A 26,852-nucleotide genomic window follows, 5' to 3' on the forward strand; every position below is an offset into this window, starting at 1 on the left:
GCATGGAAGCTCTTTTTTCTTTCTCTTTTTTTCATCTATTGATTTCAAATTTTTATCTGTATATAGTGAATTGCTTTGCTGAATAAATAATGTTTTTTCTACTAAGGCAAATCACTTTGTAATGCCTGCTGACTTCAAGGGGACTGTAAAATTCTTTGCACTTTGGAAAATTGAGTAAACTTGGAATTTAGAACTCAACTTTTGCCAGCTTGTTTTGTGGTGTTTTTTGGTTTTGTTGGTTTTTTGGGGGGGGAGGGCAGGGTTGTTGATTGGTGGGGCTTTTTTTTTGTTTTATTTTGATTTTGTCTTGATTTTTTTGTTAGTTTTGTTTTTTGTGTTTTCTTTTAATTGTTCACTGTTTGGAGGTGATGTTGCTAGGCTATGGGGAGTACTCTAAGTTAATACTAACTGAGTTTTTGCTAGTACTACAATATAATCACAAGGACATTGATGTCCAAGATGAGAACATTAGTTTGAATTCTAGAGAATCTAGTGTAAAAATGTAGTATGACACCTCATTAGAAACCTTTTTATTCTCCACACAGTTAAGAATTGCTTTTATATATTTTGAAGTGTTTACATAAGCTTTATGAAATGGCCATGGATATTAGGGAAATTAGAAATCCATGACTGGTCATAAAAATGGGTTTTTTCAGATCCTTGATGCTTGATATTTTTTCAGAGTTGGGATGGACTTTAAATATAGACCTTGAGTCTGGTGTTGCTTTCAGTTTGTTTTTTTTTTTTTTAAATGGCCTGCATGGTAAAATCATGAGTATTGTTATTAATATACTGACAGTAGTATGATGACAGGAGATTGGAAGGGAGTTGAAGTCTGAAGAATGATAGTATTACCATTCAGAATGATCAAGGCACCTGGAGAAATAATGTGGGGGGAGGGAGGGGTGGGGGAAGGAAAATAAAAAGCATGACAGTCAGCAGGACAGACACATGGTATGCTCACTGAGGAATTAGGAGTTTCATAAATCCAGATTGAAGAGGTGGTTTAGTTGGTCTGTTAAAGTAATTTTTAATAGATCAGCAAGGTAAGGATTGGTTAGAAATGTAATATTGTTACAAAGAGCAGTAATGAATGTGATGTGTAGAAACAGGTTTCTGAAGAGGTAACCATGGTGTAGTACTGGTACCAGCTCTCCTAGAATAGTGTGTTTGGGTGAGAAAACTCTGTGCTCTTAAATATACACATGAGGTTGATACTTCTGCTGGAGAGATGTCAGTTGAAAAAGTGGCAATAATAAGTTTAAAAACAAAAATTTGGAAAAAATTGTTTAAAAAAATTACATGTAATAAAATGATAAGGTAATTTAGCCTAATGAAGAAGTGTCTCAGGCAGGGTCATGACATATATCAGCCTTACATGTGAAAGGACACTGCAGAGAAAGAGAAGTAAGTACCTGATGTCTGAGATGAGAGGTAACAGGCTAATGATTACATCAGGGATGGTGTCAGGTTGGGGACATGAAAAACTTAATAAAAGTAATGAAGTTATGAAGCATTTTAGCAGATCCAGCAAAAGGGAATTTGTAGTCTTTGGGTGTGAAGGTCTGTAGGGGCAGATAAGGAATGTGTCAGGAGCAACATCCGTGCAGCTGACCCTGCCCATGAGAAGCTGGGTGATCTAAACTGACTCCTTGCCTTATGAGATTCTCTGATACTCTTAAATGCTTCAGTTAATTGCAAATTAAAATAGACAGAAACAGGCATATTTTTCTAATGTGCTAACAGCTCTCTTTTCCTCTCTTTGAAGGTTGAATGTGCTGCTTATAATCCTGAGCCATACCTTGCTGGAGAAACAGAGTCAGATTCCTGTGCTGTGGAACATGGTTTTCTTTGGGTAAGTGTAATCTTTACACTTTACCCAAAGTAAAATCTGAAAGTGGTTGTCTCCTGTTTCTTTCCATTGCTTTTTGTGACTCTCGACAATGTGTAGGTATGAAAGAAATGTTGGGTTGTTTTTTTCTCTTTGTTTATTTGTTTAAAGGGTTAGCTACTAATTTGTCCATGTGATCTTGCTGGTCTCTGTAGGGTGTCAGTTAAGTGTGTGAGATTTGTGCAGCACAGAATGAATTCCAAAGTGCTGAGCACATTCAGAAGGGAGTTATGTGCTAATTTGTAACAATTGCTGCTGAAACCCGTATGAGCTTATACTGTCCTACTGTCTGTTTTCATATTTCAAGAATGTTTTAGCCAAAAATAATCTGTTTAAATCTGCATAGGAAAAAACTTACTCTGCATATTGCTATGACCCCAGACATGCAGATATTTCAGCAGAAAAAAATGAGGTGGATAGAAGCTGTTCATAAAAGAAAAAAAAAAAGGCAAGCTAATGATTTCAGGAGCTTTTCTAGTTACCACAATACTGAAATTTTAAGAGAGCCCTTGCAAATTAAAAGTTAGAAATAGCTTTTCTTAGTGGTCTTTTTCAAGGCAACCCATATAATTTCCTTTTGTCTTTGCCATTTGTAAATAGTACTTACAAAACCATGCAAATTAAATCTTTCTGCTGCTACAAAATATTCTTTCTCTTTCCTATTTTATTTCATATAAACAGAAAGAGTTACTATACAAAAGCATGTACTGTGCTTGGGTAGATTTTTTTACTGCTCCCTGGGGAGATCCCTAGGGGGCTATTAGGGATCCCTAAAATGTGCAAGTTTATGGACATGTTCATGATACTTAGTTCTTCATCAGGGAGAAATTTAGGCTTCTGTATCAGCAAATTTATAAGACTCTTTCTTTTGGGATGGAGCATTTCTTTGTAGAGCTGTTACTGTGCAAAGGACAGGCCTCAGCTATATTACCTGTTTTAAAAGAACCTGAGACAATTCAAACACCAGTCATTAAAATAACATGTTGCACAGATACTTACAGTAATTGCATTATGTAATGTATATACATTTGAGTCAGATATCAGAATAGGCCATGATATTATTCCTGCTTTAAAAACATAATTTTTTTTTTGTGCGTGTAGAAGGCAAGTTTGTATGTGTAATGTTTTGTTATATCTTGTATTTGTGCTGAATTATTCTCTTATGTCTTAATGCACATATAACTTGAGATGCACTCTTCAGTTAACATTCCAGTCATTCCTTCTTGTACTTGTTCATCTTCCTGGAGACAGGTATCAGTCATGGTCTGTTGTGCTTTTTTTTAATTTTCTTTTTTTCATTTCAGATTGGCAGCTGTACTAATCAGATGGGCCAGGTTGCAATAGTCTCGTTTCAAAGCTCCAGCCCCAAGGTTATTGAGTGCTTCAATGTGGAATCACGGATTCTCTGCATGGTCTACATACCAGAGGAGGAGAAGCTGAAAGAGCAAAACAAAGCTCCAGACTCTGAAAATGTTCTTGCAAAAACTTCCAATGTGCCTACTATTTGCCTTGGCATGGAAGAAGGAAGGTGATTCCTGGTTTTGGTGTAATGTGTATGATTTATTGATTAAGTTTGCTATTCTATAGCAAAATTGTGTGAGATACTTCTAAGAAAATGTTTACTTTTTAAAAAAGTATCCAAGCGTTATCCAGTGACCTCAGGGTATCCTTTCCACTTAAATCAAGGATAAAATGCACTCTACAGTATTTAAAATTATACCATGTGGTATTTGAAATTAAAGTAGGGCATCTTTTTGATGACAGAAGATTAGTTCATCATATCTGAAATATATAAATACTACTTTTGTAACATTACAAGGTAATCTTCAGGTATTGGAAAATTTTCAGAATGGCAAGGAGGAGTCCATTAATCTTCTGCCCTGTCATTTGTGCAGGATTTGTCACATGAGAAAAAAATATTGCTGTTTACTATTGACATGAATTACTTCACTCTCTTTGAACTGATGGCCTACAGAACCATGATTTGTGTTGAAGAACAAGGCTACATGTTCTTAATTTATAGGTCAGTTAGCAAACAGATCTTGTTATAGTTACCGAGGCCATAAGTGTGCAACTACATGTGATTTTTGAAGGTGTTTATAACCAGTATAAATGAAGGAGAACAAAATTTTCCAAGGAAAGTGCCCTTTCAGTGATTTAATTCCAAATTTAACAGAATTCAGTGATTTCAGAAGTCAGTGATTTAATTCCAAATTTAACAATATTCTTACCATACTCATTGTAACAATCAATAGGAATTGTGGAAATTTTATGTGTAAGTAATGTCTGGTAGTGAGTTTTTCATTTCTTCTCCCTAGGTCTCCACGTAATATATATATATAGTTTTTTAACTAATTAAAGTTTTAGAAAGACTCATAATAAGGACTTTGAGCAGAATTTTTATTATGTCTCTTTTTTGAATAACTGTTTCTGCAGACAAGATAATATGAATGTGTTGTCATATGTCAATGTTAAGTAATTGCAAGTTGTCTACGCAGACATTCCGGGGTGTCAAGAATTGAAGGAAAAAGTCCTCTTTCCCTCAATATTTTATTTTAAACTTCTCTTTTGCATATTCTAGCAAGAACTATGTAAAGCATAATTTCACAGGTCTGTTTCTTCTTGCTTCTTTCTATAGCATTTCTATTTACAAAAGTTGCCAAGGCTCAAAGAAAATTCGACTTCAACACTTCTTCACTCCTGAGAAATCAACTGTTATGAGCTTAACATATAGGTCTCAGTACTTGTTTGCTGGCTTGGTAAATGGAAACGTCTCAATCTACACAAAAGCAGAAGGTAATGCTGCATAGTGATATGATTTGATGGCATCCTGAGGAACTGACATGTCAGTGTATTTTGGCAGAAGTAATTTTCCACTAATGTATTTTCTGAAAATTCTTTGTAAAACTGCTGAACTAGGATTACTGCTCTTTCCGGTACATCTGAAGAGACTTGTTGGCTCTTTTTGGAGGACCGTAGGAACTTTGATACTGTTCCCACTTTTACCATACATGCATATGACAATTGATTTTCCCCCTTAGCTTAAACCTTGAAGTCTTTAGTGTTGCAAGAGTCCAGAAATTTATGTGCTAACAGCAGTACACAGTATTTTACACAGTACTTATATAGTACTAATACTAATACTTTACAGTATTAAGCACAGTACTTATTTCTCTCAACTACCAAGTATTGGTGTTTATGAAACACAGAAATCCCCTATTGGTAGAGATTTCTGTATATCTCATTTAAAATGACAAGCCCATTTTTACTGTATAGATGGGATAAGTCTTTCCTATGTGTGCAGTTCATGTATTTTATGGTCGGCCTCATTTTTCTATTAACATCATAGTTGGTTGTTTTGTATCTAGCTAAATAATTGGCTAAAATAATTTGAATATAGGAGAATCCCAGGCAGTTTTTCTGAACCACAGCTGTCTTTTCCAGAGCTGGTTTGAGTGCTTCCAGCACATCTCACTAAACTCCCTGCAGTATTGCATATATATATATATATATATATATATAGTGATTCAGTTAAAAATCAGTAATGCTTTGCTCAAGGTTTGAAACCTTAATTTAAGTGAAATGTTAGCACATAGACTCCTAACCTTGCAAGGTACAGAGCCAGCAGAGACCTGCCTTGTTTGTGTGAGCTGCAGTAATGATGGTTGTCATGCTTCTCTAAAGAGGTGGGCCCTGTGAACAGTTCAGCTGCATTTGTGTGGAACTGTACCTTGGCTACTAAATCCTACCAGTCCCTAACTGAGGACCCAAACTCAGTATCTGTAATCTTGGGGTAAATTATGTGTCCACTGTTAGATCATATAAAGAGCTTGTTTGGGAAAGGTACAGGATGCTTTTTTTTTTCCCCAAGCAACAAAGGATCTGGGAAAAAGTGCTGGGAAAGAGACTTCCTTTGTCCAGTCGTTGTCTTCAACCCAGTAGGTTTCCTGTTGAGCTGTTGTCTCTGATCCAAAGCCAGGCATTAGATCATTAGATTTCAGTTCCCTTTAAAACTTTTTTTTTTTTTTTACCACTGAATAGCATTTTGTTTTACTTTGCTTTTGAGGTACAGGAATGAGGTCTTGATCCTAGATTCATAATATTTTTGGTATTTCAGTTTCTCTACATACCTGGGAGGGGTATTAAAGTGAATTTGTCATCTTCTCTCTGAAAGTTGTTGATGTATTTAAGCTGTTTTAAGACTGCAATTACTATCACTCAACTTCTTCCAGAAAAGACCACTTCAAAAACACAACTGACATCCTTGGCAGTATAGCTAAGAAAGGATTCATGGGTTGCATATCTACAGAGAATGTCAAAGGTGGGGCAGAGCTGTTAACCAGACTGCATTACAGTCTGGTTATGTTGCATTGACTAGGATCATACCATACTCTGCTTGTCTTCTTCTGAAGACACTGGTTTTGGGCAGTGAGATGTTCATACAGTCTGTCAGAATCATGGTCACTGGAACTTTGAGATGGGAAATAATGATATTTTTCTGACTCTTGTCATTTGCTCTTGTAATCCCTCTCCTGACTGCTTGGTCAGTGTGGCTTATTTCAGTTCTCCATGCCCCGTGGAAGTTGTGTGATTCAGCTGCTGCCATGTTAGCATCCATCTTCCTTATGTTGGCTGCTGTGGTTATGTGAGGCACTCAGCCCTGGAGGGGTGTTTTTATGAGCACTGACCTATTTACCAAACAAAGGAATCCAAGCAGTGAAATGGGAGGGAGGGGGAATGCAGCCTCTGAGGAGCTTTGTGCAATTCATCAGGGGTGCCTTCTCTTCTGCAGAGGAGGTTACTTTTCAGCCACTTCAGCTTGGGTTTTGGTCTGTCATTATAAAGGAGATTAAGTAAAGATTTTAAGGTGAATGTGAAATATTTGAATTGTGAAATATCTGCATTACATCTTGATTTTAAGCCTGAGAAGGACAAATACTGTTAGATGCCCAGGAAAAATGATTGTTACAGGATTCCGTGAATGAGAAAGGATAACCTTTCTTCTAGGATGAAAATCTATCTCACAGTCTGTGATAGAGTTGGGATCCTTGTGACTTCCTCCCTGGGCAGAAACTGTGGATCAGTTCAGTCACTGAAGCTCGATGCCTTGCTCTGTGTAGTCAGAGACCCATGATTTGTGTCATTTGTGTCATTTACCCCAAAAGCTCTAATTTCTCCAGTTGTTCTCAGAGAGGTCAGTGCATGTAAATATCCATGATGTTTGTTTACAAACAGCAAGTGCTTTCTTCTGACTTTCTTCACTAGAGATCTATGTCAGATCAACAGCATCCAGAGTGCTCTGGCTGCAGAAAATCTTGTCTTGAAGTCTTGAAGTAGTAAAAAATGGAAACTGAGAAGTCTGTACAGTAAACCAAGGAGCAAATGCCATGTTAGTGGGAAAGTAGGAGGTGCACAACTTCCTTTCTGGAGAGTAGTCATACTTTAGTGAGACATCTCTATATCCATATACTTTCACATATGAGGTAAAAAGTATTTAAGTACTTTTTAGTATTTTATGTATTTTAAGTATTTAAAAATACATAATTTAATGTATTTGAACACAAACTGAAAGCAAAGTCTTGAGGTGCTGATACCATAAAACCTACTTGGCTCTTAAATGTGAGCTCACATGCTGATTTGTGAAAATATCAGAACACTAGGGTGCAAGTCAGCTAATATGTTAATTGTAAAAACAGTACCCCTGATAATTATCCTCACTAATCCTTATGTGTGTGAGAAGACTTGTTTTGGGAACTGTGAGACAGCTAGTGAATTAAATGCTGTTCTGTATAGGAAGGGGAGTGGTGCAGATTGCAGAATTTCTCTTTTGCATAGTTATCAGTCTGAAAAATTCTGCCTTTAGTTTTTGGCTTGGGCTGAGTTAATATTTCCATGCAAAACATGCTTAGAAGAGGTTAAGGGGAAAGTGTGTTGTATTGTCTTTGTTTAAAAAACAACAAAACCCCTTTGTGATGATTGCAGACAGCCCAGCAGATGTGTTTTCTGAGTGATGTAATAGCAAAAAAGGTCAGCATGTGTTTGACTTCCATTCACAAAAGTATCTTAGGAAAGGGAAATCACAATCTTTATATAATATAGGTGTATTGTTCCTGATGTACTGGAGTCAGTTCCAGCTTCCTTTCTCCTAGACATTGATATACATTTCCTTTTCATAAAGTCCTGTAAAGAGTACAGGAGAGAAACAGGAAAAAGAAAATAAAAACTCAGAATTACTGTGGCAGAAAGTAGAAGAATTAATATTTCAGTAGTTCAGTAAGAGTTTGGTCCAGTGAAATAATAGCTGAGGCAATTTTGGCCATGCACAGAACAGAAGAGACTTCACTGGTAAGAACTTCAGGAACTCTGAAGTTGGTCAGAAATTTTGATTACTTACCTGTCCAAAGAGGCTTTGTGACACTAATCAATGGAGCATTTTCAGAGGATTAATATCAAAGAATATGACAAAAACTGAAAGGAAATACAAGAGTAAGGGAAACAGTTATAACAGTGAAGGAGTAGCAAGTCAGTTGAATGGTGAGGTACCTTGATGAATTTGTTAAGACCCTTGTGTCCTCTGACAAATTGAGGAAAGGAAGAATATGTGGAATGCAAAATGCTGATGTCGAAGTCAGAGCTTGAGTGGAGCCATGTACTGCTCTAGCTTGTCTGAAGAGTGGATTTCTGGCATGTGATTGCCACTTCAAGTAGACATTGTGAGAGGCATTGCTGTGAAAGATAAACAGTGGTATTAAGCTGTTAGGGAGAGGACTAGAGCAGTGAAACTGAAACAGAGATAAAATACTGTTGTCTTTGCAGTGTCACATAATACTCATCAGCAGAAACATGTTGACATTGCTTTCAGTCTTATTTGTGTATCTCATGCCAGGACCTCGGCACCACCCCCTGTATAACTGTAGGAAGAGCGCTGTCAGCTATTTGGCTTGAAGAATTTGATGCATGTGGGAGAAAAAATGAGTATGCATGCACAGTGTAGGACATTCCTAGTTACACATTGTTTAGAAGAGCAGCCTGAGTGTCTCATCTTATTTTCAAGTGATAAGGAATGTGCTAAACTTTTGACTTCTGTAGGTGCCATTTTACTCCTCCACAGTGCTGGGTTATGTACCATGTGATGGAAAAAATGTTTGTGCTCCACTGCACTAATGAACCAAGACCTGCTGTTCCCAGGGCTGTGCTGGCAGCTCTGCTGAAAGCATCAATAGTGCTGCTAAGCAAGAGAGGAAGCTGTCAACAAAAACGCTTGCTCGGTTCAGCTTGACTGAAAGCATAAAGGAAGGCAAGACTACTACAAACTTTGAAAAGACTTTCTGAGGAAATAAACTGTATGTTAATAGGTTGTCACATATGAAGACCTGAGTGCACCAACTAATTACAATTTTTAAAAGTACTAAATATTTAAAATATTTATAAATTTGTAATAGGAAGCCTATTCTTATAAATGATTGTATAATAATTTTTCTTCCTTCATTGGGTTTTGCGGAAACAAACCACAGTTTTAAAACTTTTCCTATAGAATGGACATTGTTTTAAAACTTCTTCTATTCACTCAAATTTAATCAGATAGGAAGATAACTAATTTTTAAAATTAATTTTAAAAATCAAAAGACTAATAACAAATGCAGTACTGGAAATAATGTCCTTTTTCATTGACGTCTTAGAAATATTTTATGAGAATGAGAGACCTTACTTTGATGCAGCTAAACAGCCTGATATGTGCATTTCAAGATACTGTTCAACACTGGTGTATAAACTGTGGCATGTAACTTCTGGAGAAACATAAGTTACAAAGAGTATTAAAAATAGTGACATAACACAATGGCATAACACATATCTATTAGTATAAAATCTGTCTTCTATTTTTTTTAAATACTTTTCTAATATGCAAATATCAGACATCTTATATACAACATAAATATATGACATCTCATTTCAAGAAGCCCCTGGATTCATTTCTATCTTGACCCTGTTCTCGGATTTTGTAGAAACATCTCTTTGCTGCAAACAGCTGTACCTGCAATTCATATCCTCATGAGACATGCCTTGAGATTCTGTTGGCAGAAGTTTTATCTTTGCTTCTATTTCTTGCTTCTTTTCTCTTTTGCCAGGAAAAAATAAACTTATTTTAATCAGTAACTAGCAAAGGATTTTATAGCGTCAAACGAAGCTATTCCTTATCTCTTTTGCAAGTGGTGTGACTAATTTTAAGCACCTGGATAATGCCAGTTGTTGAAACTACTCACATAAGCGCATCTTGAATCTGCAGGTGTTTACACAAGTCAGATAGAGATAATGCTTCTTTTCCCTTAATTTTAGGAGCAATGGACATTGGATCAGACAGATAACATGGTAAATAGCCAGTGTCAAACATGAAGTCTGTGCAGGGAGGTATTGAACAGGGTCTGCTGAGATCTAAATAGAGAGGCAGGAAGAGTATTATGTTTTCTTCAAAGTGTGATTTTGTTAGTTTTAAACCACTTGTGAGCTAGACACAGACTTGATTAAGTGCTTTTGGAGCTGGGTGATAAAATTCTTGGTCAGCAAAATGAAGTTGTGATCTTACTTTTAGCCAGCAGCCTCTGGTTAAAGCATTTACAGAAGTGTGTTGGATTATCAGGCTTAGTCCCTTGCCTTGCTTGAGTGGATTTTTACCCATGCTTTCCACTCTCAAGAGATTTCCCTGGCTGCCACAAAATGAAAGGAGATGCACAGGGCTTAATTTGTCCTCCTGGTGCCATTCCACTTTGTATAATTAATGAGTCATTCAGGGTCCAGAACACAGCTGACACATCCTTTGAATACTGTCCTAATTACTAGACCAGAGAGTGTTCCCCTGCCCTTTTTTCTCCTCATCTGTCTCAGATGCTGTCTGATCTAGAAGACATCAGTGTTTGCAGTAGGAAATAAAAAAGCACCAGAGAATAGCCTTATCACATGACTAGGGTCATAGGGTAGAGTGACAGCTTTGGATCTTTCCTGGGCTGATACATCAAGTGGGATTTCAGGCTTTTTTTTCAATAAATTGTGGTAGACATGAGGCCTCTATCTCACCTTCTTTGTATGTCCAGTCCTATGGAACTCTTAAACTGGATTGTCAAGTACTGTGTTAACACACACACCCCAACAGGAAATGGTTTTGTGAGAACTGAGTTTTTTAGGTATATATATTGAATCAGATATTCATTACTCACATGGTATTTATAACATTGATAGTATTGAAAGCATTTTCTTACATTGATGGAAATTGTTAATAAGGCTTAATGCTTAGTCATCTCAGGAGTTACATGGAGCTTCAGGGCATAAAGGTCCAGATTTAAGAAAAAAAAGAAGCACATTAGATGTTTGAAATTTATTTTGAGCAAAATGTAACTGAGTCCACAGTTGATATCCTGAAAATCCTTTTTTTCTTGTTGTTTCAGTATCAGCTATGCTATATATATAAATTAATGTATGCTTTGAATGTATTTAAGAGAAAGACTTGTCAAGTTCTGTGAACTTTTCTTTTATGTTATTGGTTTTTTCAGTGTGAAAATATAACTAGAAAAGATAGTTTTTTGCTCAGCATGTCTGCTCCTTGCCCAAACTCATAGTCCTTATCCTTAGGAATAATGTAGCAGAATTATGCTGGGTTTATCCCTAGGAATGGTGCTATGTACAGATTGTTGTTAAACTTCTGCGGTCAGCATCCCTTGCACAATGAAAATTGTGACACACACATGTGCAGCTTCACTCTCTGAACTGCCTGCAGTGCTTACAGCAATCATAGAGTAAGGGCAGCCTCAAGTTTAGAATTGAATTTGTGGGTAATGTGGTTGCTAAAGAATGGAAACTTTTCCAAAAGTTTGTTTATTACTAATAGTACATATGAGTCATAGAGAACACAGTGACTCTGACATTACTGGGAGAGTTTGCTGGCTAATAACTGGAAGCACTCTTCTCAACGCAAACTAAAATAATGAAAATTATTTTGACAGCCTGAAACTAAATGTCAGTTCTACAAAGATGCTTTCAGAAGAGAGCCCCATCCTGAGAATGACTCAGCGAAGGTTGTATCTCACAGATGACAGAAATTTTGAGAATTACTCCAGAACTGAGGCTTCTCATTATTGTTGTTGCTACTGTGATTGGTGAGGCAGGAAATTTTGTGCCCCCGTTCCCTAAGCAAATAATAGAAGATGCACTTGTTTTCAGGAGGGAAAAGAAAAAAATTGTACTTAAGTGCTTGCCTAAAGATGTGTTTACTTTGGTCTCATCAATCAAAATTTAAGTGGTTACTGAGTTGAAACCAGTGTCAGAAAAGTAAACAACTTTTCTGCAGCTTGTGTAGGAAGAAGGCTTTTCAATGAAGAAATGGTGCTTTTTGAAATATTTTGTCTCAGTGTAAAACCCAGTTACTTTTAACAGATTTTTATATTATTAATAAATCATAATGTATAGAAATGTCATCTTTGAGACTATACGCAGTGAGCACTTACAATATATAAACTAATATGAAAACATTAAAGTTATTATTCATGTACTTAACATGTCAATTTGTATGTATAAAAGAGAAAGCTACAACTGTTTCAAGAAGCCTATGTTGCTGGTTCTTAAATTTGGGGATAAATAATCTCCTAGTCCTTGTTTCAAAGAGATGGCAATTGAGAGTGACCATAGCAGTAGGTGGAAGCATGCAGTTCTTACCAGAACCTCTCTGAATAACTGATTGTGCCACGTACACATGCATAATTTAATTTAGATCTGCTAAATGCAGTCCAAAGAAAACACTGTGGGTTTTATAATTAGAGGAAAATGTAAGAAAAGTGAAGGTGTGGCACAAGACCAAGTTTTAATTTCTTCTTTTTTTTGGTCTTAATTTCCATCTTAATTGAAGCATTTGGTAGTAGGATGGTCCATTCCATCTAAATGCTCTTAGAAAGTGAACTGCACTCATTACAGCCTACAGTAAAAATCTTCCTGATGACTTTGCACATGAAGGATGATTCTGTCCTAGTTAGAAGTTGATTCATCTTGAAATAAGTTGGCTGTGAGCTCCTTCTGGGTTGGAGACAGTTGTGTCAGCCATGGGTTTCTGACTGTATTTCCTCTGGAAAGGAAAGCAGTTGAATCAGAACAGCAGTGTGGTATTCCTGAATTATCATTTAATCTAGATAAAATTTACTCTCTTGACAGTTAATATGAGTACTTAGGTTTGAATTTTCTCCTTAATGTTGTTTTAGCCTTGCAAATTTACCCTGGAAGCTAAAAGTAATCATACACAAATCGCATCATAGCTTGAAGTGGCAACTTGCAGAAATTCAAGCAGTGGACTTTTCAGAACTGTTTTAAAGCAAAGGTCACCATTTGGTTGTGTATAACCTTTCTTCTTTTTTATTGAAGATGGGACATGGAACACAGAACCTCAGAAGATAGTTAAATTGGGTGTTCTGCCTGTTAGAAGTCTGCTTGTGATGGAGGAGACCATTTGGGCTGCATGTGGTGGACAAATTTTTATAATCAGCACTGTGACGCATTCCATAGAGGTAAACGCTTTTGAAAGCATTGCTCTCCTATTATGCTTCAGGGTATAAGTGGTGAAATTTTAAAAATGAAAATGTGTTTAAGAAGCATCATGATTCAGGAAGCTTTTTATTGAATGTGGTCTCAGTTCTTTTAAATCTCACTCCCTTAGTTTGTAATTCTGCTGTTGTGTTCTCTGCTGATGTCTCAGCAGACCTTGCTGTCATTTACCCACTGGTTTCCATAAGGTGCTTGGAAATGATAGAGTATTTGGGGCAAGAGATTTTCTTAAAAATTAAATCTGAGGTAAGGCAGCAGAGAACTGGGCACCTATAGGCACATTTCATGTTAATTACAGAAGAAGATTTAACTAAGAGACTGCCTCTATATAGTTAGATGTTACTTGTACCTTGCAATAATTTCATAATATATTTTTTCCAAGTTTTGCTTCTCAGTGGCCTACAAAAATTCTATTTGCATAAGAACAGTTTCTGATGAATAGTCACACAAAAGCCAGCTTTTCCAGAATGAGGGAAGAGTCTTAAGGGTTCAAACTCACATTTGTGACCACATTTTCCAGAAAATGTTAAGCCTTTATTTCTGTCAAAATTACAGCTTTCACCAAAAGAATATCTTAGTAGTCCAAAGTTAAGACTTGATGAATCATCAGGAGTTCAACCTCTCCTTCAACCTACAATGGAGTGTCACTGAATTGCATGATGTTTACAGCCATGAAGTTTTTTCAAACAGGAGTCATGATGAGCTCACAGCCTCCTTCTTTGTGTGCTTTGTTGCTGCATTTTTTTCTTTGATGGTCGTGTTTTCTCCCAACAATTGTCTGTTTGGTACAATTGATTCTGTGAGTCACTGTCATGGGTTTGCAGGGAAATAGCTAACATCCTAATTTCCTCTGTCTTTTTCTGTGTTTTCTGAGAGATTTGTTTCATCCAATAAGTTGCTTGGACTGTATATTCTCCTACTTTGTTTTTCTTTAAGGCTCGTTGTTGGTAGTTTGAATGGTATGATTAGGGAAAGATTTTGGATGAGTGATTTGGATAGGTGCTTAAAATGGACTTTTGTTAGTTTCATAGCCTCTGGGACACATGGTTGCTATTCTACAGACTTTAGTAAAATCTCTCAAATTCTCACTAGGAAAACAGTAAGAAATCACAGCCAGGTTCTTCCTGTGTGAGGCTGGATACATACAGCCAGATCTCTGAAAATAGGTTTGGCAAGTCTGGCCTAATTCTGTAACACAGCTCTCCCTAAGTCTGGTGGTATGGCTGCAGTTTGGGCTATGCTGGGCTGTTTTGCAGAGGAGAGCAAACCCAGAGTTAAACAAACTTTGAGGATTAAAGAATGTTTAAAGCTTACTCTGTCATAATATAGTAAAATGTCATGTACTGCAGTGTTGAAAACAGAAGTTTGGAGACATAAAATAACAAGGACTCCACCAATATCTCTCAGACATGGCAGCTTCATTTTTCAGCTGTTACTACAGATTTTCCTACAAAAGCATCACAGGAGGTTTCTTCTCATTTCTCAACTGAGCCATCTGTTGTATTCAGAGCTCAGGTTATTATAGGTCTATTGCACACACAATAAATGCTGCAGCAAGTAACATATAAGAAATGGTGCATATGGGTTGAGTAATGCTTTTTCAATATAATTTTGTTCAAGAACATGTACATCTGTATGTCTGGCTGAGGGTCATCTTTTTAATTTCACACAAATATCCATGTCATAGTGTGTCATGTTCCTCATAGAATTGGGAATGAGCAATGATTTTCTGTTGCTTCTTTATGGGTATTAAGACATACTGATCTTTTTCTCATCATCTCACCAGACTAAAAAGGTCATTAATGTTTTCAGTGTTGCTGCCTACTTAGTGACCTGACTTGTTTTGATAACTTCCTAGGCTTATGTTTCCAAAAGTGATCTGCTGTGTTGTCCTTCCCATGTTCACTGGCAATATTGTTTCAATATTATATAATATATGAGGCAATTTAAACTCTGTCTATATAAAATATTTTAACATCTGAGCTGCCCCTTCCTTACTGTGAAGAGCAGAATATTTGTTATGAGGGGAAGCAGGAGCAAGGAAATGTTTGTTCTCCCTCTGTGCTCTCTCTCATTGAAAGTTAGTTGAAATGATTTGACTCAAGATCTTATGCATAAATGTGATCTTCGCTCTATCAGCAGGAATCCAAGTATTGCACAGGGCTCACCTTTTACTCTTGCCTCTTTACTGAACTCCTTTATATCTCCATATACATAATGTGGAGATACTCCATGTATACTGCAATATAGCTGCTTGCTACTTCATTGCTACTGTCATGCATGCATACTATGTGCTCTGCAATATGTACATTATCTGTAAAGGCATCTGGCAAGATTTTAAGGCCATCAGCATATTCAAGTCTATTTTTTAAACTTGTCCTTGTGAGGCACTCTTTGCTTCACAGGTATCTCATGTTTAACTGTCTGTGCATTTGCTAAGTGCAAAGCACATTATCCTTGAAGACAATCTCATTCCATGCCTCCTTGTTTTGCTAAGATTTTTATTTAAGATTTTTCTTTCTTGAATATTTTTAGTAAATGAGCAGGTTTGGCAGTGTGTGTATTGGATTTGGATATTACTCACTTGTGCTTTTCTCCCCCCTCTAATATGGGTAAGACTCACAATTAACTTGTTCTAATGATATGTTATTGTAATAGAATGTTTTAGGTAATGTCTTTTATTGGCACAATGCCCCAAACTGGCACAATGCCTCAAGATGCTTGGCAGGGCATGCATGAGAAACACATCAATTGCTGTTATATATTAATTACATACCCTGATCCTCTTTCTGTGAAGAAGAAATTTGTTACTTAGTTTTGACCCTAGATCTGACAGCTGTATTGCTGTTGGGTACAGACCTACATCCAATAATGGTCTCTGTGCCTGGAGCTCCTTGTACTCTGCAAAGGCAGTTTGTGCTTGTTTCAAAACTTCAGAAAGTGCCAGAGTATTTAATAGAATAAAGTCACTGGTTGAGTGTGATTCTATCCTAGTCTGTTTTGCCTTGTTTTTAAAACTTTGATAATCTATACAGGGGTTACACTGAAATGTTCAGCTGAGTAAAGAAAAATATGGAAATCCGTATACATGACTGTGCATTGCCCAAGTGTTGTAACTTCTTTAAAGCAGTGAAAGACTTTTGTTTGAGGTTGAAGGTAATGGCACTCATTATCCTCTTCACCTGAAGCTGGAGAAATTGTGGTTCATTTTTTGGTGCAGCTGTTTGGTGTAAGTGAGCACTCCCTCAAAAGAAGGGCTCTGCTGTGTCCCACACTGCTGGAGCACTAGTGAGCTGCACTGGGCTGTGGCATCCACAGTGCCTTCTGCAGCTCCTGTGCTGCTGTAGTTAGAATGGGAGAGCCTGAGGGAGAAAGCCAGGCAAGAGGAATGTAGGTATGAAAACTAAAAGAGAAAAAGAAAATTAATTCAATTCTTTTGATAAGAAAAGGAATGAGACCTCTTTTTTTCCTTTGCATTTGTATTTCTTGTTATAAAAAGAAAAGAAAATTAGAAGTAAAAGACCAGCTCACAGGTTTTCAGATAGGCGTGTAATTGAAACAGATGTTAAGGCTATCCTCTATGCAAAAATTTATTGCATAAGAAGGTGCAGTTTTGGGGTATGTTCTTGCTCCATGTTAGAGGACCCTTTCAATGAGAAGAATAGTTCTTCCTACAGGGCTTGTCATGTTTGCAGTATACAGTTTTGCTTCAAGTGGGTCTGTGTATTCCAGCAGCCAGCTGTAGAAATGGCAGGACAGACTTAGTGGGAGTATAATGAGTTGGCTAGTAAAAATGGAATGTGACAAAAATGCATGTGCAAGTTGTTTTCAGTGGCACCAACACAGTTGTCAGCTGTGGTTGGATCACTCCAGAGAAAATTCTTTTTTTTACAATCTTTTTCATTTTTCTTCTAATTTCAGAGAGTGCAAGTTGCTGGTCAGGTTTGCTTCAGCAGCTGTGGGTCTATCCCCTAGAAGTTCTCAAAAGCAAACTAGTCACCAGTGTAGGGATGTATGAGTCTATAAACAAAGTAAATAGTTTAGAATCTTTTTTTCAATGGAACATGCATGATGAGAATGTCAGCAAATCTAGTCATAAGGGCTGTTTCTGACTTTGAAAGATGTTTTTTATGATAAATTCTTCTGTTGAATAAATCCTATGATTTTCAAATTGTGTATATCATTTGGTAATGAATGAATACTGGTTACTTGAGGAAAACAGTGAATATAAATGGGTCTGCCAGAGTTGCTTACCTTACATTCTGCAGTGTTATTATTCAAAGAATCAAAAGGTAATACAGTAACACTCAAAAACTGAACCACTGCCTGACAACTGGAGAGAAAATTCTGTTCATTTACTAAAAACTGAACATTTGGAGAATAATGTTAACAAATGAAAAACACAAAAGATAATTCCCATTGTCTTTAAACAGCAAATTTCTCATTGAAAATAATACTTTATGCAGTAATAAAGTATAAAAAACCCAAAGTGCTTAGTAAACATAATACCAAAAGTTATTCTTTGTGGAAATCCTAAATTTTTATTCTTTGTCTCTGATCTTAGCCTGTTAGCTGAATTTTGATGGAAAATTTGGACAATATATCTATAAAGTTATTATATTTAGATTTTAATTTAAAAAGCCAAAATGTAACTTAACTGTAATACCTGGAAAATTTAAGTGTATTTCACAAGGAAGGAGGAGGTACTTCTGCATTTTATCTGCAAATGTAATAAAGAATATATAATACGTTAAGTGAATATTAGAGCACTTATTACTTCCATACCCCTCAGTGAGAGATTTTTATCCAAGGAACAGTTTTTCATTTATTTAGCTAAGTAAGTTTTGTATTTATCAGACTGGCTCTCTGATAATAGCTGGCACAACAATAAAATACTGTGTTCAACTTCAGAGACAGTCTTCTTACAAGACAAAACTGGGAGAGAACAATCCCTCTTTCTTGTTAATGATTAAGAAACTTTACTACAGCTTTATCTCACATGTTAATACACAGAGACATACAGAGAGAGAGATTTCTGCCTTCCTGGAGCCAGGTTGTAACTGGTTCTAGATCAAGGAAAAAGGTCTATCTTCAAAGTGTTATGTTACTTACATTTAGAAAGAGGATTTTGGCTTTTATAATGAGAAGCATCAATTGTTTGAAGGACAGGAAAACAATATAGCTAATACTTGTGAAATTCAAAGAAGCATCAAAAACCCAACTGCAATATTAAGGCTGACATTGTTATGTGTGTAATTGAGCAAATTGTGTGTTTATATTCTTATACACTCTACTTTCTAAATATTACTTTTTATTACATATATAATGTAATAATAACTATTATTATTATTATTTTATATTATTATTTATATTTATTATTTATATATAATAATTATTTATTATTCTTGCTATGAAAAAACCCCAGCAGAACAAAAGAAAAGTATTTTTTTCATTGTTGAACTAGAAGTTCTGCTGTAGATAAAAGTACAGTTGTGGTAGATTTCCCAAAGGAGTATAAATAAAGAAATATTAAATCCTTTTAAGTCTGAGCTGTTTTGGGCTTGCTAGCCCCTATCATGCAATATTTTTAAAAACAAGAAAATCTGAGTTAATCTGTTGTTAGGTGGAACCCTGGCTCAAGAGCTGAGAATCCTTCTATACTAATGATGATATATTTCCAAAAAAAGTCCCAGGGAAATTAACTCATCATACATGGCTATCAGAACATATCCTGAGCAAGGCAGAGGAAGCTTTGTCCTTGTCAAAGAGGATGAAGATACGGTGCTTACACTGAAAAGCTGGTAAGAAAGGTTGAGTGATAGCCTTGCATCTCCCCACAGAGCCCTTGTTTTTCTTGCAGAACCACTTTGAAGCCCATCAAGAGGAAGGGATGGTAATCTCTCACATGGCTGTGGCTGGAGTGGGAGTCTGGATTGCCTTCACATCTGGATCTACCCTTCGACTGTTCCACACGGAGACCCTGAAACACCTCCAGGATGTTAACATTGCCACACCTGTTCACAATATGTTGCCAGGTAGCTGAATTGCATCATATGGTAACATTTTTGTTTTATCACTGTTCTTCTTCAATGCTGTAGATTAGGCCAAAATCAGAAGTTTCATCTCAGACTTGGAGTCTGGTAAGTGTGTCCTGACTATTTACTTTAGTAAGTCATAGTCCATCTGCTGCCCAGGTGAACAATGTGTGCAGTGAGCTGGTTGAGTAACAGCAGTTTGAGATAAGCACATGGATTCTTCTGTTTGGTCATACTTTTTGTGTGACTGTGAAACAGTTGGACAATGTAATCTGTCATGAAATTGTGTTTACTTTGCAGAGATTAGCATTTGCTTTTGGAACCTTAGAATCTAGTACACGATGGAACCATTTTGCCTAGGATCTGGACCAAAAAACCACTTGCTTAATTTTAGTTATATCAGTAGATCCAGGGAACTCAGCTGAACCATTCACATGCTGCCATTTCAGAGTGTGTTCAGCGTTTTGCTGACCCAAGTTCTAACTTGGTGAATTAAATGATTAGTTTTAAGTCTAACCTGTGGTTGTTAGGATAAAATTTTAAAAATTAAAACTCTTTACATGTTTTAAGACAGAAGCTGTTCAATAAGCAGTTGAAATGGCTTGTATCAGTTTAGCAAGTGGATGACAAAGGCTTCAGCATCAGCAAGCACATCAGGTGGGAGCTGGGGCTGTGCTGGGAGGAGAGACAGAAAAGTGGTACTGGCATGGCTGAGCATGAGGTATCCATGAGTGGACAACCATTCTTTCTGTCTCTCCTTGTTTGTAGTCTGGAATAGACCAAACTTCTGCAGTTTTTATGGGCAATGTGTGTGCCAGCTTTATTGCTTAGTTTTACTAGCTGAAGCCAGTTCTTCCCACACAGAGATTATATTTATATTCTCACAGGAGTTAGGCATAAATCTTACATCAAAAATGTTTCACATTTTCAGTGTCTTCTTCTTACCATGTTTTCTTTCAGATGGCATTAGCTTTGCAATAAAACTCCATTATAAATTTTGTCTGTTTGCCATGTTCTAGATAGGGTGCTTTTTACATGTGGTCTTTGACCATAGCTCCAGCACTGAACAGCAGCAAATCATCTGCCTTTAAATAGATAATTTGATTGAATTCATCACAATTGTGCTAATAAATCAAGATCAGTTGTAAAAGGATTAACTTTTAGTATGTTCTGCTGTTCATAGCAAGGGGAAAAAGGGAAGTAAGACCCTCCCTTATACATATTTTCTGCATATAAATATGTTCAAAAATTTAGCTTTGTGTTCATTGCCATGGCAATAAAACTGCTGATATAACATACCATTATTTTTGTCAAGAGTTTTAGCTAATTATAGCCCCTTGGTGTCATTCCTACCCATTTTAGTTCCTTTTTTTTTTCTCAGTGTCTTCACAGAAAGTACACCAGTGAATGGAAATGGAAGGCTATTTTGGGAGTAGGACATTATTATAGCAAATGTTCAAAGGGAGACTCCTTTCTAAAAATGAACTGAATTTCAATTATTTAGCAGCAGCTCTCAGGCCTGTTTATATGATCTCAAAAATGCTGCAACAACAAAACCTAAAAGACAGAGTTGTAGGAGGTTTACATAATAAAGCAGCAGTTTCAGAATTAAAAGGAGCTAAAAAATCTAGTTCTGTATAGTATATGTTAAGATAAAAAAGGATAAAAACCCAACAAAGTGAAACTGAATTACAACATGATGAAATAGCTGTATATTTACAATATATGTATTTGCCTTCATGAGAGATTTTTATGAGATCTAGTTTTAAAGTAAACAGCTCTGTTAGAATTTCTGAAATTCAATAGAAGTTCCTTAATATGCAGAAATAACAGATAAGTAAAAATTTAAGTGGTGTTGAAATGAGAGAAAAAATTTGTGTAAAAATATTGCTAAGAGTCTTAAGAAGAGAGATATAAAAGGGCAAGATCTCTGTATAACTTGAAGAAGCTGGGCTTCTTTTCCCTGGATTTTAGAAGTAACAAGTTGTATTACTGGCCCAATAGGCTACCTAGAGATGTCTTTACTTAAAAATAATGTAAATAAGAGGAATGTTGCTTCATTAAGTTAATGAAATTTTTTTGTTGTTATACTGTGCAAGTAAAAGAAAAAATTACTGTCACTGTTAGGAATGATTACTGTGAGTTACAGTACTTAAAAGATAACTACAGTAACTAAGCAGTGTAGGAGGGTCTCATAACCTTAAAAATGAGTTCTCATAGCAGTAAATTTCCCCAATTTTGTTCTTAGGAGAAGACATTTTTAAATATCACAGCTCTCTGTCTTGTAAAGGACAGAATCACAGGGGAGTGAAATGGCACAGAAGGCAATTGTCCTTATGATTTGGTGAAGTTTAGTAATGCAAAAAAACAGACTGTGTCTGGCAGATTCTTTTACCTGCTGGAGGTAACTTTAAATGTGTGGCAGTCCACTTCTGAGTTTTGGAGATTGGAGGGCTCTCACTTTCTGGAGCTGTGGAAAGTTTGTGTGTAGGAATGCAGGACTGGAAATGAAACCAGGATCACAGAGGTGACTGTGGGATAGACATTTGGTCTAGACCCGTCTGCACTACTTTTACTTCATATCGCATCAAAAATATTTCTTAATAATGTATAATAAGATTGTGTTCTGTAACAAAAGATCAAATGCCATGTGAGAAAGGAAGAGAATGGTTGAGAGGAAGAGCATAGTCATTGTTATAGATCCAGCTAGCTGTTTATTTCACCATCTAGTTCACTGTGGATTCACAGTACAGCTGGATTGCTTTTAAGGAGCCCAAGTACAGCTCTGTTATCTTAAGAGAGAGCATACTGAGCAGCAGAGAAATCTATTAACATTTGAAGACAAATACTCACACTTCACTAGTGCAAGATATGTCATTTGTAGAGAAAGTTTATGCTTAAAGTTTGTGATCTGTAGCTGAAGGATCAACAAAGTCAGTTTTTCACCAGCCTTTGTCAGAGCTCACATCAAAAAAATCATACTGTACATGAACAGACCACTTGTTTTTTCATAGTCACAGTAAGTATTTTATTAAAGAATATCCTTAAAGAAGTTTTTGCCCTCAGCTCTACAAGAATTTGCCCTTTTAAAGAGACTACTGTAATTACTGTGAACCTTGATACTTCATTGCTAGTATGGATGATCACAGGTTACCTTTTTAACAAAGAGATGATTTCTGCTTAACTTGCCATATTCTGTTTATATCCATATATGCTCTAATGGCATAAGTGTTTCCTGGAAACAGATGGATGGCAAAAGCAAAGGAAAAAATCATTTCCTCTCTATAAAAAAACAACTATAATATGAGGCTTTACAGCTTGCTTTTTTCCCACCCTGCCAGGTGCCAGAGCATGAAATGCAGTTGCCTAATGATTACTGTTGGGAAATGATAAAAAGATGAGAAAACTTCAGGTCAGCCCAGCAGATCTGTACAGTGGGCTGGTTTTTTACATTGTAGGAGCAGCATGGCCATGTAAGAGGATATGGAGCAATATCCTTGCACCTAATTGGAGTTGAATTCAGATCTGTGAGGATTTATCCAGCTCTGGTGGTTGTTGTAATGGAGACCTGAGAAGGGTGAGCACAGAGCAGACCATACAATTAATTATTTGCTTCAGTTCTTGGAAAGTCAAGATCTTGGTCAGATTAATTACAGGCTTTAACAGTTTTTTCCTCATTGGGACAGTGTGATCTGAAGTTGCTATGTAAAGATGAGTATTTTATTGGTTTTGTAATAGTTTATCATTTTCCCTTCTTAACTTGTTAATTTGTCTGCTTATTGCATAATATATTCTGGGGAATTGTATTGACTATTTCCCTCTGAATTTGAAATATATCAAGACAAAAAGTCAGAAAATAACAAAGATAAATATGATTTCAAACCTTGGCTAGCAGATAAATTAATATTTTAAGTTAGCATATTTTAAACTTACATACATATATATATGTGTATATATATATATATTTAAAGTATCTTCTCAGATGCAGATGTTTCCTTTTCTAAGATTTCACAGCAAGCAATTTTTATTTTGACCTCACTGTAGCTGTTTCATGCTTTAGGTTGTGGTCAGTGTTTAAGATTCTAAGTTGCTGGCTGATAATTTGTTGGTTTTACTTGTGGAAACAGTAACACATATTTGCCAGGGGAAAATTACTGTCTAAAAGTTGCTTCAGGTTTGGAGTGTGAAATCACAAATATAATGTTATCTTTTAAATGCTTAAAAAGCATCAAAGTTCTAAAAATAGGAGCATCTTGCTTCTGCAGGGGATTGAGAGGCAACAGTGCACTTGGAGCTTTTGATAATATTAAAAGTTAAAAAATAGTACTCAAGTATTTGTGTATTTTGTAGAACAAACTCTAAGTTAAGCTAAGCTTGTACCTTAGCTTGCACTTGCTGTGGTACAGTTGGTAGGAGAAGACTCACATGTCATAAATAAATTGAACAAGCCTAAGCTCTAAATCACAGAATTCAAACACTGATTTTTGAAAACTCCAGAACACAGGGCTGTTTAGGCATTATTTTGGAACTTCTTTTGTGCTGAAGAAGTGCCTTTGTGTGCTTTGTCTTAGAAACTAAATTAATCCCATCAATATCTCAAAAAAGCCAAAACAAAAAAAACCCTAACACCAAACCCAACTAAACAACAAACCCATTGAAAAGGCAAAAAAGATTCAAAAGATTTGTAATTTGTGTACAACATGGACTATTCTTGCTTATTTAGCTGAGGAGTGATGATGCATCCTACCAGCATAAACACATATAGTTCATGGAACTCAGCGTAGTAGTCTCTGAAGGTCTGCACAAGTAGGTGAAGCCTTTTAAATTTGTCCTTGTTACACCTGACCAGGATGACCTAATCATTGTGCCTTTAGGGTGGTTTAGGATGTGCTTTTAGGTAGACAGACCTTGGATTCCAGACCAGACCTTATGTGAGTTTCTTAAAACACACCATTACTGGGTTAATATTTGGTTTTGTAAAGTTCTGTGAGGAAAGACTTGGACTGTGGTCTGCCTCCAGTTTTCCAGTCAAGTGCTTTGGGTGGCTGTCAAGCTGCTCTTTCCCTGCTTTCCCAGTGAGTCTGTAATTCATATATTCCTGGATGTAAATTAGCTCAGCTTCAAGGGACAAGACAGAAAATGCATTCATTTGTGAAACACCATAATTAAGATCCTTCTCCAAAGTGTTGAACATGAGGGTTCACTCAAGTCATACGTGGAATTCAAATTCTAGACCTACTGATGAAGTGATTCACAGTTTGAGAGCTGTGATGAAGATGGAATGACTGCTCTCTTACATTTAGAGTTAATAATAAATCCAAGAATGTGTATGTTTTGGACCTGAAACTCCTTGAGCTTCGAGCAGAATTTAAATGCTCTGCCCCATGATCTTGGGCAAAAGTTTGGGTAGACCATAGTTTCCATTTCTGAAGCTTGTCATGGATATTTTGAAAATGCATTTAAATGGAATCAAACATATTTTTAGTCATCATTGCAAGCAAAAAATACTTTGTTTTCACTAGAAAAATAGCAATCCTGTAAATAGTGTTGTAGAAAACCATAGAATCATGGAGTAATTTTGATTGGAATTTACTCTGAAGGCAGTCTTGTTCATCCTTCATGAAGAAGGCCTGATTAGACCTGGTTGTTCAAGGTCTTGTCTAGACAAATTTTTAATACTTCTGAATAGGATGGAGATCCCACTACCTCTCTCAGCAACCCATTGCAGTTTTTCACCACCTTTATGGTGATGCAGCTTTTCCCTGCATAGAATAAAATTTTCCCATGCTCTAAATTTGAGCATGTTGTGTCTTACCATATCACTGTGCACATGTGGACAGAGTCTATCTGTCTTCTGTGCATCCTTCCATCAGGTAGGTGCAGACAGCACTTCCTTTAATATCTCCAGTCCCCTGTTCATCTCTTGGGCTTCTTCCAATATGTCAATGCCATTCTTGTATGTGGGGACCCAAACTTAGACAGGCGGACGCAGCACTTCTAATAGAGTTTCACAGATTAAAAATTAGGAGAAAAAAATAATCATGAGCAGCCTTGAGTCACGAGTATAGAGTGTTACTGACTATTGTGAAGTGAAATGCTTTTCTGTTTTATTACTGGGAATATACAAACCTAGCCTGTTCATACAAGCATGAATGAGACAGTCTGTGTCTACCTCTGGATGCTGTGGTTCAGAGAGGGGCATAATGTTTCAGAGTTTAGGGCAGAATGTTTCAGATGTTCAATAATATTTAAATTGTCATGTATGTAAAGTGTAATTCCATAATCCAACAAAACATTTGCCTTGCAATGAGTGCTTTGCTGAATTGAGATGGTTCAGCTGGTTGTGTTTGCCTGAAGTTGCTTTGATCTAGGCAAAGGTCACCACTGTTCAGTAACGGAGCACTTGCTAAACCCCGCAGGGCAGCAGCGTGTCTCTGTGACCAGCCTCCTGGTGTGCCATGGCTTACTGCTGGTTGGAACAAACCTGGGCATCATAGTAGCCTTACCAGTGCCACGCCTTCAAGGGATTCCCAAAGTAACTGGTGAGTGAAATTGCTCAAACAGATTGACTACTGAAGATGTCACTTCTCTTCTGCCAGTATCTTAAGTGAACCTGCCAAATTATATGTATTGTTTGAATAAAAGTTAGAGCTGTGGGATGAAATTATATATGTTTTTCTTTCTGAGCTTTACAGTACTATCCAGATACTTGTCTAGTTTTGTCTCAGTTGTTTGAGAGGGGACAACTGTTTTTCTTTAAGAAATGGGCGTTAATCCTGTCTGAGTAAAGCCACATACATGGGGATGAGAAGAGAATGCTGACAGTCTTATTTCCAGATTTAGGGAAAATAGATGCATTAGGTTTAGAGACACAGATATTTTAAAATGAGCATGTTGTCTAACTGTTTTTTGAAAAAATTGGTTGTGTTCCCTTTTCCCCCAAACTGGAAACTTGGAATATATGAGAGTATATATTTCATTTTTTTAACAATGATCAAGGTTTTTGCATTCTGGAGAGGTGGGTTTATGAGTTACTTTCATATTACCCCATTTGAAATACAAGCACATGAATGCTGCTGTATCACTATCCAAATGTTTAGGCTACTATTAGAAGCAAGGTTTTAAAAGTGTGTGTAATAGGGGCTTTTCCCCAATGTTTTGGTTTCAGAATTCTGCTCAAGCTTCTGTGTTGCAGAGGGAAGCTGGCAGATTTTATGAGGCAAGCTGTTTGCAGCTTCCTCCAGAGGGAAAAAAAAGCTTATGTAACTTCACAAAATGAGAATTAAATCCTCTGTGTTCAGCAAAATATGCAGCAATAATCTGGTGTGACACAGGATAAATGCTTTGTA

General features: G+C 36.5%; 1 protein-coding gene across 2 annotated transcripts in view; it reads left to right on the forward strand.

Annotated features, from left to right (window-relative positions):
- The window catches only part of ARHGEF10 (Rho guanine nucleotide exchange factor 10), a 111,780-nt gene that overhangs the window by 79,855 nt on the left and 5,073 nt on the right, over positions 1 to 26,852 (forward strand). For both annotated transcript variants that reach the window (XM_066547288.1, XM_066547289.1), the window contains 6 exons: positions 1,769 to 1,855; positions 3,196 to 3,419; positions 4,530 to 4,687; positions 13,289 to 13,431; positions 19,329 to 19,503; positions 25,923 to 26,045. In XM_066547288.1, the coding sequence (XP_066403385.1) occupies positions 1,769 to 1,855; positions 3,196 to 3,419; positions 4,530 to 4,687; positions 13,289 to 13,431; positions 19,329 to 19,503; positions 25,923 to 26,045 (910 nt within the window). The remainder of the gene's footprint in view (positions 1 to 1,768; positions 1,856 to 3,195; positions 3,420 to 4,529; positions 4,688 to 13,288; positions 13,432 to 19,328; positions 19,504 to 25,922; positions 26,046 to 26,852) is intronic.

Source organism: Molothrus aeneus, chromosome 3 (genome assembly GCF_037042795.1).
Source record: "Molothrus aeneus isolate 106 chromosome 3, BPBGC_Maene_1.0, whole genome shotgun sequence".
Classification (NCBI taxonomy): Eukaryota; Metazoa; Chordata; class Aves; order Passeriformes; family Icteridae; genus Molothrus; species Molothrus aeneus.